The sequence below is a fragment of the Anomaloglossus baeobatrachus genome, chromosome 2, assembly GCF_048569485.1.
Source record: "Anomaloglossus baeobatrachus isolate aAnoBae1 chromosome 2, aAnoBae1.hap1, whole genome shotgun sequence".
Taxonomy (NCBI): Eukaryota; Metazoa; Chordata; class Amphibia; order Anura; family Aromobatidae; genus Anomaloglossus; species Anomaloglossus baeobatrachus.
In genome coordinates, this window is record NC_134354.1 from 241214412 (window position 1) to 241226567 (window position 12156).

The 12156-nt window shown below is 42.3% G+C and overlaps 1 protein-coding gene across 1 annotated transcript in view; it reads right to left on the reverse strand.

The window, feature by feature from the left end:
• CD34 (CD34 molecule) overlaps positions 1 to 12156 on the reverse strand; it is a 154435-nt gene that overhangs the window by 27432 nt on the left and 114847 nt on the right. The window contains exon 5 of the mRNA XM_075335731.1: positions 3252 to 3387. Coding sequence (XP_075191846.1) covers positions 3252 to 3387 — 136 coding nt within the window. The remainder of the gene's footprint in view (positions 1 to 3251; positions 3388 to 12156) is intronic.

Consider the following 12156-nt stretch of genomic DNA (forward strand, 5'->3'; position numbering starts at 1 on the left):
AAGACCCGGCCGTCCCTTAAAAAATTAATCTCAAACAAGGAGAAGACTGATCAGAAATGCAGTCAAGAGGCCCATAATCACTCTGGATGAACTGCAGAGATCTACAGCTGAGGTGGGAGAGTCTGTCCATAGGACAACAATCACTCGTACAGTGCACAAATCTGGCCTTTATGGAAGAGTGGCAAGGAGAAAGACATTTCTCAAAGATATCTATAAAAAGTGTTTTTTAAAGTTTGCCACAAGCCATCTAGGAGACACACCAAACATGTGGAAGAAAGTACTCTGGTCAGATAAAAACCAAAATCAAACTTTTTGGGCACAAATGCCAAATGATATGTTTGGTGTAAAAGCAACACAGCTCATCACCCCGAACACACCATCCCCACTGTCAAACATGGTGGTGTCAGCATCATGGTTTTGCCTGCTTTTCTTCAGCAGGGACAGGGAAGATGGTTAAAATTGATGGGAAGATGGATGGAGCCAAATACAGCACCATTCTTGAAGAAAACCTGTTGGAGTCTGCAAAACACCTGAGTCTAGGACGGAGATTTGTCTTCCAACAAGACAATGATACTAAACATAAAGCAAAATCTACAATGGAATTGTTCACAAACAAACATATCCAGGTGTTAGAATGGCCAAGTCAAAGTCCACACCTGAATCCAATCAAGAATCTGTGGAAAGAGCTGAAAACTGCTGTTCACAAACGCTCTCCATCCAACCTCACTCAGCTCAAGATGTTTGCAATGGAAGAATGGGCAAGAATTTCAGTCTCTGCATGTGCAAAACTGATAGACACATACCCCAAACGACTTGCACCTGTAATCACAGCAAAAAGTGGCGCTACAAAAGTGTTAACTTAAAGGGGCTGAATAATATTGCATGCCCCGATTTTCAGTTTATTTTTTATAAAAGTTTAAAATAAGCAATAAATTTCATTCAACTTCACAATTGTGTCCCACTTGTTGTTGATTCTTCACCATAACATTTTTTATCTTTATGTTTGAAGCCTGAAATGTGGGAAAAGGTTGAAAAATTCAAAGGGTCTGAATACTTTCGCAAGGCACTGTAGGTACCGGTAGACTAGGTCACAGATGTAAGGAGGAGACAGGTTGTGGATGGCTTTGTAGGTCATGGTTAATGTTTTGAACTGGAGTCTTTGGGCAAGGGGAAGCCAGTTAAGGGATTGGCAGAGTGGGGAGGCTGGGGAATTGCGAGGGGAGAGGTGGATTAAGAAGGTTGTAGAGTTCAGGATAGATTGGAGGGGTGCAAGAGTATTGGAAGGGAGAGCAGAGAGCAGGAGGTTGCAGTAGTCGAGGCGGGAGATGATGAGGGCTTGTACTAATATTTTTGCTGATTCTTGGTTAAGGAAGGCACAGATCTGGGAGATATTTTTGAGTTGTAGTCGGCATGAGGTGAAGAGGGCTTGGATGTGCGGTTTGAAGGATAGAGCAGAGTGGAGGGTTACTCCAAGGCAACTAGCTTGTGAGACTGGGGAGAGTGAGCACCCATCAACTTTGATGGATAGGCTTGGTGGAGGAGTTGAATGAGGAGGAGGAAAGACAATGAATTCTGTTTTGTCCATGTTAAGCTTTAGGTTCAGTGTTCAGTATGACAGTTTGACTTTCTTTTCCAAGAAAACAAAGTTTGGGTTCAGAGTTCTGATGCTTTACGAATGTAAACCACTCACTCGAGCATCGCTGTGCTCGGGTACGCCAATTGCTGGGCCCAGTACGAGCTGGGTTTGATTGGCTCACACTGGGGGTAACAATATCGTGATCGGATGTAGTGTGCACCAAACAAAAAAAATGGAAAAAAAAACCACCATCTCTCCTTTGGAAGTGTTCTGTTTATGACTGGTTGCATGTGGGCTGAGAAACAGACTGTCAATCAATGACTTCAACTGAAGTTCAGGTCAAATCCGGGTCCAAAACCGGACCAGCACAACCCAAACTTCCACAGGTTTGCTCATCTTTACTCACTGTTCAAGTCTGGAATTCCAGGACAACCCCGTTCACGTCATCCTTTAAACTTGTAGAACCACTGTAAATGCTGCTATAGTTAAAGGGGTTGTCCACCTCTCGGACAACCCCGTCTCAATCACTAAATTTCCCCCATGTAAAATAATGTGACACTTAACAAGGCTCACTGGAATCTTCAATACTTTAGAAATTCTGTAACCAATGCCATCAGTATGTTTTGCAATAATAAAGTTGCAAAGGTCTTGAGACAGCTCACTGGTTTTACCTATCATGAGAGTTTTCTTGTGTGGCACCTTGGTAATGAGACAAAGTTTTATAGACCATTAGGTGAACCAACTGATATCTTTTAATAAGTGTCAGGATTGCTTTCTAATTACTGGTAGATTTAAGCTGGTGTCATGACTTTCCATAGCTTTTTGCACCTCTCTTTCTTCATGTGTTCAATACTTTTTCCCAGTGTCATTAATCATTATTGTACATAACTTGATTTATTTTGCCAATGTGGATTGGATGGGTTGTTACTGACATCTGGTGAGAATTTCATGTCAATAGCACCTTTAGAAATATATTTACCGATGCTTCACAAATTGGTGACGTTTTCAATACTAATTTCACCCGTTTTATATCAGTATTTTATCCTATATCCTAGTCAGTTTATCTATATTGTATGTAAACTTAAAATGGTACCAATGAAAACTACAACTTTTTTGGTTAAAAAAACAAATGAACAAACAAACAAAAAAATCAATAAAAAAATCTGACTACTAAAATGTGGGAAAAGAAAATCAAATTATTTTTTCACTGTATAGACGCAGCAAAACATAAAAAAGCATTAACTGTATCAACATTCTTTGGCATTATCATAATTATTATTGATATTAACATGGCATTTATACCACACAATGAGTGCTGTAAAACAAAATCCCCCAAACAAAAGCTGAATTACCAAAAATATAAATAATTATTTAATGCCTTCCCGTTTTAAGCGTGGAAAATATATTTTTACAAAAGTAAATCACAAAAAATACAATAAAATTGATATCAGTGAAATCATACTTAGCTGAGGAGTAAAGGTAATATTTATACACTGCAATGAACCCCATAAAAACAACAATATACAGTATATTATATAACAATTAAAAATACAAGCATGCAAGCAGCTATTTCAACTAAAAATAACCCTCAGTGTGATTATTTTAGATGTTTCGGAGTTGTACAACTTCCTTCATATTTTTATTTTTTTACCTGAGTAATTTGTTTTTATCTCACCTTTTGATGTTGGAACCCAAAGGATACATTTTGGTTGCACTTCTGAGGCATGTACAGTTACATTACACACAGTGGTGCTCATTATGTCACATAGAAAAGACCGTAGGTCCTCTTTCCTTTTTTTGTCAAGTTTTTCCTACAAGAGAAAATGTATACACAAGATTATCTTCAAAGGGTTGTCCAAGACATTTGATTTTGATGTAGTTTCCAAGGTAGTGATGTAGTTGTGTAGTGATATAGTGATGTAGTTTTAATGTCAATCGGTGTGGGTGTTACATCCGGCACTCCTACCGATCAGTTGTTCCTGATACCAATTCTGAAGATTTCAGTTGCAGAGCTGCAAAGCACTGCAACTGTAAAGTTGTCGCAGCCGTTAGTCATTATAGAGTTGACAGAATTTTGCTGTGCACCTCCACAACTGAGCACTTCTTGCTCTATGGATATAATAGATGTTGGCCAGGAATAAAGCAACATGGTAGACTAGTCAAAAAGGCTGGTCCTCGTTCGGCTTTTAAAATATGTTTAAGGCCTGTTTCACACGTCAGTGAAAAACACAGACATTTTTCACTGACATGTTAAAAACGCATATGTGATTTACGGCACACGTGGGTTGTCCATGTGCAATCCGGGAGACGTGATCTGTCATCCGTGATTGCACATGGCGATAAACTTATCCGTCCCCGCTCCTGCTGTCTGTGGTGCTGAATTCTTCAGCTCTGCTGTGTTTCCGCCCCCGCTGCAGCTACTTCCAGGTTAGCTGTGGCTGCATACATGAATATGAATGTCAGTAATTAGCCGGCTCTGAGGCAGAGGCAGCAGAGCCCGGAGACAAGCAGCGCTGGAGAAGGTGAGTTTTAAAAATAATTTTTATTTTCAATGTCCGTGTTTTTCTGGTACGTGTGTCATGGACCACACCATAGTGTGGTCCGTGGAACATCAGTGATGCCAGAAAAAAATGGACATGTCTCCATGTAACAATCACGGACACGCGTGTACGCTGCACGGAGACATGGTGTTAAGATTCAGTGACCGAGGAGGATCAAAAAAAGGACAAAAATGAGGAAACCCAAAAAGTAACCAGAGTGACTGGAACCTTAACGAACTGCAGACCTAATACTGACACACAACTAGAAGTAGCCGTGGAGCGTGCCTACGATGACCTAGTTGCCAAGACATACCCGGAGGACTAAATATTCTTGCAGAGAGAAATATAAGAAAAGCTAATCTGCCTCGGAGCAATCCCCAAAGATATAGATAGCTCCCCACATGTAAAGACTACAGTGATATAGGAAAACACAATACATAGCTAGAAAAAAGATTCAGTAAAGATGAGGCCCAAACTATCTGTATACAGTTAGGTCCAGAAATATTTGGACAGTGACACAAGTTTTGTTATTTTAGCTGTTTACAAAAACATGTTCAGAAATACAATTATATATATAATATGGGCTGAAAGTGCACACTCCCAGCTGCAATATGAGAGTTTTCACATCCAAATCGGAGAAAGGGTTTAGGAATCATAGCTCTGTAATGCATAGCCTCCTCTTTTTCAAGGGACCAAAAGTAATTGGACAAGGGACTCTAAGGGCTGAAATTAACTCTGAAGGTGTCTCCCTCGTTAACCTGTAATCAATGAAGTAGTTAAAAGGTCTGGGGTTGATTACAGGTGTGTGGTTTTGCATTTGGAAGCTGTTGCTGTGACCAGACAACATGCGGTCTAAGGAACTCTCAATTGAGGTGAAGCAGAACATCCTGAGGCTGAAAAAAAAGAAAAAATCCATCAGAGAGATAGCAGACATGCTTGGAGTAGCAAAATCAACAGTCGGGTACATTCTGAGAAAAAAGGAATTGACTGGTGAGCTTGGGAACTCAAAAAGGCCTGGGCGTCCACGGATGACAACAGTGGTGGATGATCGCCGCATACTTTCTTTGGTGAAGAAGAACCCATTCACAACATCAACTGAAGTCCAGAACACTCTCAGTGAAGTAGGTGTATCTATCTCTAAGTCAACAGTAAAGAGAAGACTCCATGAAAGTAAATACAAAGGGTTCACATCTAGATGCAAACCATTCATCAATTCCAAAAATAGACAGGCCAGAGTTAAATTTGCTGAAAAACACCTCATGAAGCTAGCTCAGTTCTGGAAAAGTATTCTATGGACAGATGAGACCAAGATCAACCTGTACCAGAATGATGGGAAGAAAAAAGTTTGGAGAAGAAAGGGAACGGCACATGATCCAAGGCACACCACATCCTCTGTAAAATATGGTGGAGGCAACGTGATGGCATGGGCATGCATGGCTTTCAATGGCACTGGGTCACTTGTGTTTATTGATGACATAACAGCAGACAAGAGTAGCCGGATGAATTCTGAAGTGTACCAGGATATACTTTCAGCCCAGATTCAGCCAAATGCCGCAAAGTTGATCAGACGGCGCTTCATAGTACAGATGGACAATGACCCCAAGCATACAGCCAAAGCTACCCAGGAGTTCATGAGTGCAAAAAAGTTGAACATTCTGCAATGGACAAGTCAATCACCAGATCTTAACACAATTGAGCATGCATTTCATTTGCTCAAATCCAGACTTAAGACGGAAAGACCCACAAACAAGCAAGACCTGAAGGCTGCAGCTGTAAAGGCCTGGCAAAGCATTAAGAAGGAGGAAACCCAGCGTTTGGTGATGTCCATGGGTTCCAGACTTAAGGCAGTGATTGCCTCCAAAGGATTCACAACAAAATATTGAAAATAAATTTTTTTTTTTGGGTTTGGTTTATTTGTCCAATTACTTTTGACCTCCTAAAATGTGGAGTGTTTGTAAAGAAATGTGTACAATTCCTACAATTTCTATCAGATATTTTTGTTCAAACCTTCAAATTAAATGTTACAATCTGCACTTGAATTCTGTTGTAGAGGTTTCATTTCAAATCCAATGTGGTGGCATGCAGAGCCCAACTCGCGAAAATTGTGTCACTGTCCAAATATTTCTGGACCTAACTATATGAAAGGATAGGAAAGAGCACTGTCTGCAGGGCCCTCTCTCTCTCTCCTGCATTCCAGCTAAGAGTCACCTTCTCTGTTTCGGATGGGGGAAGTCCTCTCTTTGCACACTACTGGCGGGCCACTACCCTGTCCCGGTCCACTACAGGTTCCTCTGAGCCTACTCTCCACTTCAGCTCCTAGACTTCTGCTTTCTCTTGGCTTCATTTTCCCTGCAGCACAGGGGACCACAACCCTGTCTGCACTCCTTTCCCTCCTTCCACGACTGACTCAACTCATCCCCTCCTGCTCCTTTTGTAACACTGGGGGGGGAGGTGTGGCTGCTTCACTGTACCAGTGTGGGATCAGGTGGTACCGAGGAGATTTAACTATTTCTGTGACTACCTAGTTTTGCCAGGGTGTCACATATGCACCAAAACCGCATGAGGTGTTTGGTGTGATTTTCTGCCGCAAGGTGAAGAAATGGTGTAGAAATTTGCAGCATGTGCACATACCCTAAATGAGTAAGAACAGATCTGCAAGTTTTTCCTCAGCTGTAAATAGCCTGAAGAAAAAAATCGCATCATGCGCCAATGCAAGTCAAAGAGTGCAAGTAAAAAACAGATGGCACACAGACCATCCATATGTCATTGATTTTTATGGATACACTACCATTTTGTAGCATACATTTTTGCTTGTGTCTCCATTTTTCGACAACCATAACGTTTTCATTTTTCAGGATAAGAGGTTATATTTTGCACCCTGACCTGATGTGTTTACCCCCAGCCGGGCCTGTCTGTCTATCTATTTCTCTATCTCTTTGTCTGTTTGTCTCTCTCTGTCTCTTTCCCTGTATGTCTGTCTCTTTCCCTGTCTGTCTCTTTCCCTGTCTGTCTAACTCTTTCGCTGTCTGTCTCTGTCTGTTTGTCTCTGTCTCTTTCCCTGTCTGCCTCTGCCTGCCTCTTTCTCTGTCTGTCTTTTTTCTCTGTCTGTCTCTTTCCCTGTCTACCTCTGTCTGTCTGTCTCTGTCTCTTTCCCTGTCTGCTCTGCTTCTGTCTGTCTCTTTCCCCGTGTGTTTTTCTGTCTGTCTCTTTCTCTGTCTGTCTGGCTTTTTTTCCTATCTGTCTCTGACTCTTTCCCTGTCTTCCTCTGTCTGTCTGTCTCTTTCCCTGTCTGCCTTTCTCTGTTTGCCTGTGCCTGTCTGTCTGTCTCTCTGTCTCTCAGTCTGTCTGTGTTTTGTCTCTCCACAAAAATCATATTGCCTCACATATAAGCTTATTATATTAACAATTTCCTTTCTTCCTATAGCAACCAATCAGAGCTCCTAATAACCTGTAGTTCCCAACTCCATTCACTTTAATGGAAGCACTTTTTTGGAGAATAACTGTAAAGCGCGAGGTTAAATTTTCCCATTTTAGTCTATGATGTTCCCTGAGTCAAATGCGGTGTCTGTGCAAATTTTTATGACTGTAAATGCGACCATGCAGATTCCTTTAGTGGACATACACACATACACACACACATACACACACACACACACACACAAACACACACACACACACACTCAGTTTCATATATTAGTCTAGCTGTAGTACCCGGGCATTGCCCGGGATAGTAACTGTCTCTCTGTCAGTCTCTGACTGTTTGTCTCTGTCTGTCTGTCTCTGTCTGTCTCTCTTTGTCTGCCTCTATGTGTCTGCCTCTGTGCGTCTGTCTCTGTCTGTCCCTGTGTGTCTGTCTCTCTGTCTGTCTCTTTACCTGTCTGTCTCTGTGTGTCTCTCTCTGTCTGTCTCTTTCTGTCTGTGTCTGTCTGTCTCTATCTATGTGTGTCTCTGTCTCTATCCATGTCTGTCTCTGTCTGAGTCTATCTCTCTGTCTGTCTGTGTCTATCTCTCTGTTTCAGTATCAGTCTCTCTTTCTCTGTGTCTGTCTTTCTATCTCTGTGTCTGTCTGTCTCTCTCTATCTGTGTCTGTCTCTTTCCCTGCCTGTCTCATTCCAGGTCTGTCTCTTTCCCTTTCTCTTTCATTGCCTCTGTCTCTTTCTCTGTCTTTTTCCGTGTCTCTGTCTCTTTCCATGTTTTTGTCTCTTTCCCTGTCTGTCTCTTTCCCTGTCCATTTCCCTGTCTGTCTCTTTCCCTGTCTGCTTGTCTCTTTCCCTGTCTGTATGTGTCTGTTTGTCTCTTTCCCTGTCTCTTTCCCTGTCTGTCTGTGTCTATTTGTCTCTGTCTATCTATTTGACTGTCTGTCTCTCTCTGTCTCTTTCCCTGTCTGCCTCTTACTCTGTCTGTGTCTATGTCTGTCTGTCTCTTTCTGTCTCTCTCTATCCGTCTCCCCACTGACATCTTGTTACCGCACACATAAGCTTCTTATACTAATAATTTATTTTGTTCCTGTAGCAACCACTCACAGCTGCTATTAATAACCAATAGCTCGCAGCTCCATTGACTTTAATGGTGGCAGGTTTTTTGGAGAGTAACTTTAAAGCGCAGGGTTACATTTTCCCATCAAAACATAGTCTATAACGTTCCCTGAGTCACTTGGGGTGTTTGTGCAAAATTTCGTGATTGTAAATGTGACGGTGCGGATTAATTTAACTGACATACACACATACATACATACACACACACACACACACACACACACACATACACTATTAGATTACTTAAACTCTCTTTTTGTTTTTGAAGTCATTATATAAAACCGACCTTATTCTGGATCGGTGCATAACACTGCTCAGAAACAGGAATGTCATTATGTTTTTAACCAGGGTCTAGGCTTTCTTCCATGTCCTTGTGTCATTTATAGAACAATTATAGGAAGGAGGCAAAAATGTGCCGCATGGGAATATTTACTTGTGAAACTGTGCAAAACCTAACGACAGAGGAACTTGTGTTTACAATATGTCTGGCAGGAAAGTGTTGGGAGGTTGTTTTTTTCAGTTACTTACAGCTTAATGTGAACCTACCAGAAGAATATTATAGCATGGCCTTTATAGTGCATTGAACTATGAAGCCCATTTGTCAGTTATGGTTGTGGGCCCAAAGCCTGAGGCTGTATTACGGGATACATAGTTTGTCAGGTTTGCCATGGAAACCATGCACGGACCCAAGCCACCTCATACAACAATATCACTTTCCTAGACTTAGTAGTGGCAGCCACATCTCTATATGTGTTTACATTTATTTTGATACAGGTAAAATAAATCTTTGTACTATGCCTGATGAAGAGACCTGAGTAGTCTCGAAAGCTTGCTATTATTACCATCTTTTCAGTTAGCCATTAAAAGATATCAACCACTGAGGACTTCAGTTCTTTTAAACAATTCTTTACATTTATTTTGTGACACAAAGTCTAAAAAAATCCTAAAGAAAATGAGAAGAAATCCATCCATCAGTTCTGTTTCAGACTTTGTAGTTGTAACTTCAAACAATTTCATAGAAATCACATTTTGAAATGAATGTAAAGAGAATAGGATTGAGATAAAAATGACCAACAGGTCACTCTTGTCCATAAATCTTGCAGATCAGACCCATTAATTGAGTAGTTCTGAATCTTAAAGGGAACCTGTCACCAGATTTGTCCAATATAAGCTGCGGCCACCACCAGTGAGCTCTTAAGCGGGCTTTACACGCTACGATGTATCTTACGATATGTCGTCGGGGTCATCTCGTAAGTGACGCACATCCGGCATCGTTTGATATATCGTAGCGTATGACAGCTACGAGCGAGTGTGATCGAGCAATAATACTCACCCTATCGTTGCTCGTTGACACGTCGCTCATTTTGTAAATATTGAACGTCAGGTTGTTCATTGTTCCCGAGGCAGCGCACACCGCTCCGTGTGACACCCCGGGAACGATGAACACAGCTTACCTGCGGCCGCCGGCAATGCGGAAGGAAGGAGGTGAGTGGGATGTTTACGTCCCGCTCATCTCCGCCCCTCCGCTTCTATTGGCCGGCCGCTGTGTGATGTCGCTGTGGCGCCGAACGTCCCTCCCCCTTCAAGAAGTGGGTGTTCGCCGCCCACAGCGAGGTCGTTTGTGTGGTAAGTACGTGTGACGGAGGTTTACGACTTTGTGCGACACGGGCAACAAATTGCCCGTGCCGCACAAACGATGGGGGCGGGTGCGATCGCAAATGCGCAGAAGCGAAATGGAGGCCTCTGTGTGAATGATGTAGGACGCGTCATGCACATGGGGCTGGGCAGGAGGATGGCGATCACACAAGATGGAGGAGGTGCCGGACCAAGAGCAGTGACACCCATCAGACCGAACAGCCCACCTAGGTAAGCATTATAAAGGTATTTTTTACGTTATACACAATAGCCTGGGCTCTTATATACACTCTTCTAGAACGCTGTATATAACAGCTCACTGGTTGTGGCTGCAGCTCATTAGGGTAAAAACCTGGTGACAGGTTCCCTTTAATACCACATATAGCCAATGGAGAATGCAGACCTTTTCTAACCTGGGTCAAACACTATCATATTTTTCTTTTCTTTTTTTATGGGAATCTGTCAGCAGGTTTTTGCTAGATAATCTGAGAGCAGCATAATATAATATAGGGCAAAAAAGCCTGATTCCAGAGATGTATCACTTACTGGATTGCTTGGTGTAGTTTTGATACAATACTTGTTTTGTTTGATGCAGCTGTAGCAGGGCTAAGGGGATGTGCGCACGTGTGCGTATTGCATGCAGTTACGCTGCGTTCTGCACCGCAGCGTAACTGCATGCGTCCTGCGTCCCCTGCACAATCTATGGAGATTGTGCAGGAGCCGTGCGCACGTGGCCTATTAGAACGCAGCGATTCGGCTGCTGCCCGAATCGCTGCGTTCTAAGAAGTGACATGTCACTTCTTTCGTGCGGTTTGCATGCTGTCTATAGGGAGAGGCAGCATGCAGAGCGCACGTTCTCTGCCGGCACCATGCGCTTCAGAATGGAGCTTTTCAGCTGCTCTGAAGCGCACCTTTTAGGTGCGGTGCAGAGTGCACACGTGCGCACATAGCCTAAGACTTCCGAGGTGTGTATAATCACGTGTGCACCCCTGACTTAAATAAAATTGTGTTGGACAATATTTACTCTCTCGTGTGTTCTTGGACACAGTTTTTTGAGTACACCCCTGACTTGTAGCTTCCTCTGTACATTGTGCATTGTCAGCAAACTGCCAATCAGGGGTGGGGTTACACATATCAGCCTGACTACTGCACAATGAGACCTAGTCCTGTAATGATGAACTGCTGCTCATAAAACACTGATTGTGTTGAACACAGCATAATAATGGGCAAATTGCTTTAAACAGGATCTCCGCTCCTACTTTATGCTGCAAAAACCTGCTGACAAATACTCAACAGTAACTAATTTTATTTTTTTTGTTAGAATTTTGTCAGAATTTTGTTTGAATTTTGTCCAACATGGAAAGCTATGAAACCTTTCAAATCACTTTATTAAAGGCTTTGTCTTCATTCCTATAATGAAATTGCATGGAGTGGCTTCCAAGCCCCTGTTTCTCCCCAGTTTATTTCCCTCATTGATGTCAGCATGTACTCTAACTCGGCGCCTATGTTTGTGCTCATTCATGTGCTTCATTTTTTTTGTGCATGAGTGCTATCCATGTTTTTTGTACCTATATTGGTTAATGAGGCTTTTCACATGTCTATGACTTTACACAGACAGAGTGATAAATACTAATTCGTGGAGACGTCTGATTTTGACCTGAGTATCGGATCAAAATCACCAATGCAAGTCTAAAGGGTGCTTTACACGCTGCGACATCGTTACCAATATATCGTCGGGGTCACGTCGTTAGTGACGCACATCCGGCGCTGGTAGCGACATCACAGCATGTGACACCAAGGAGCGACGATCAATGATCGCAAGATCTTTCAAAAACGGTGAACGTTGACACGTCGCTCCTTTCCTTAATAT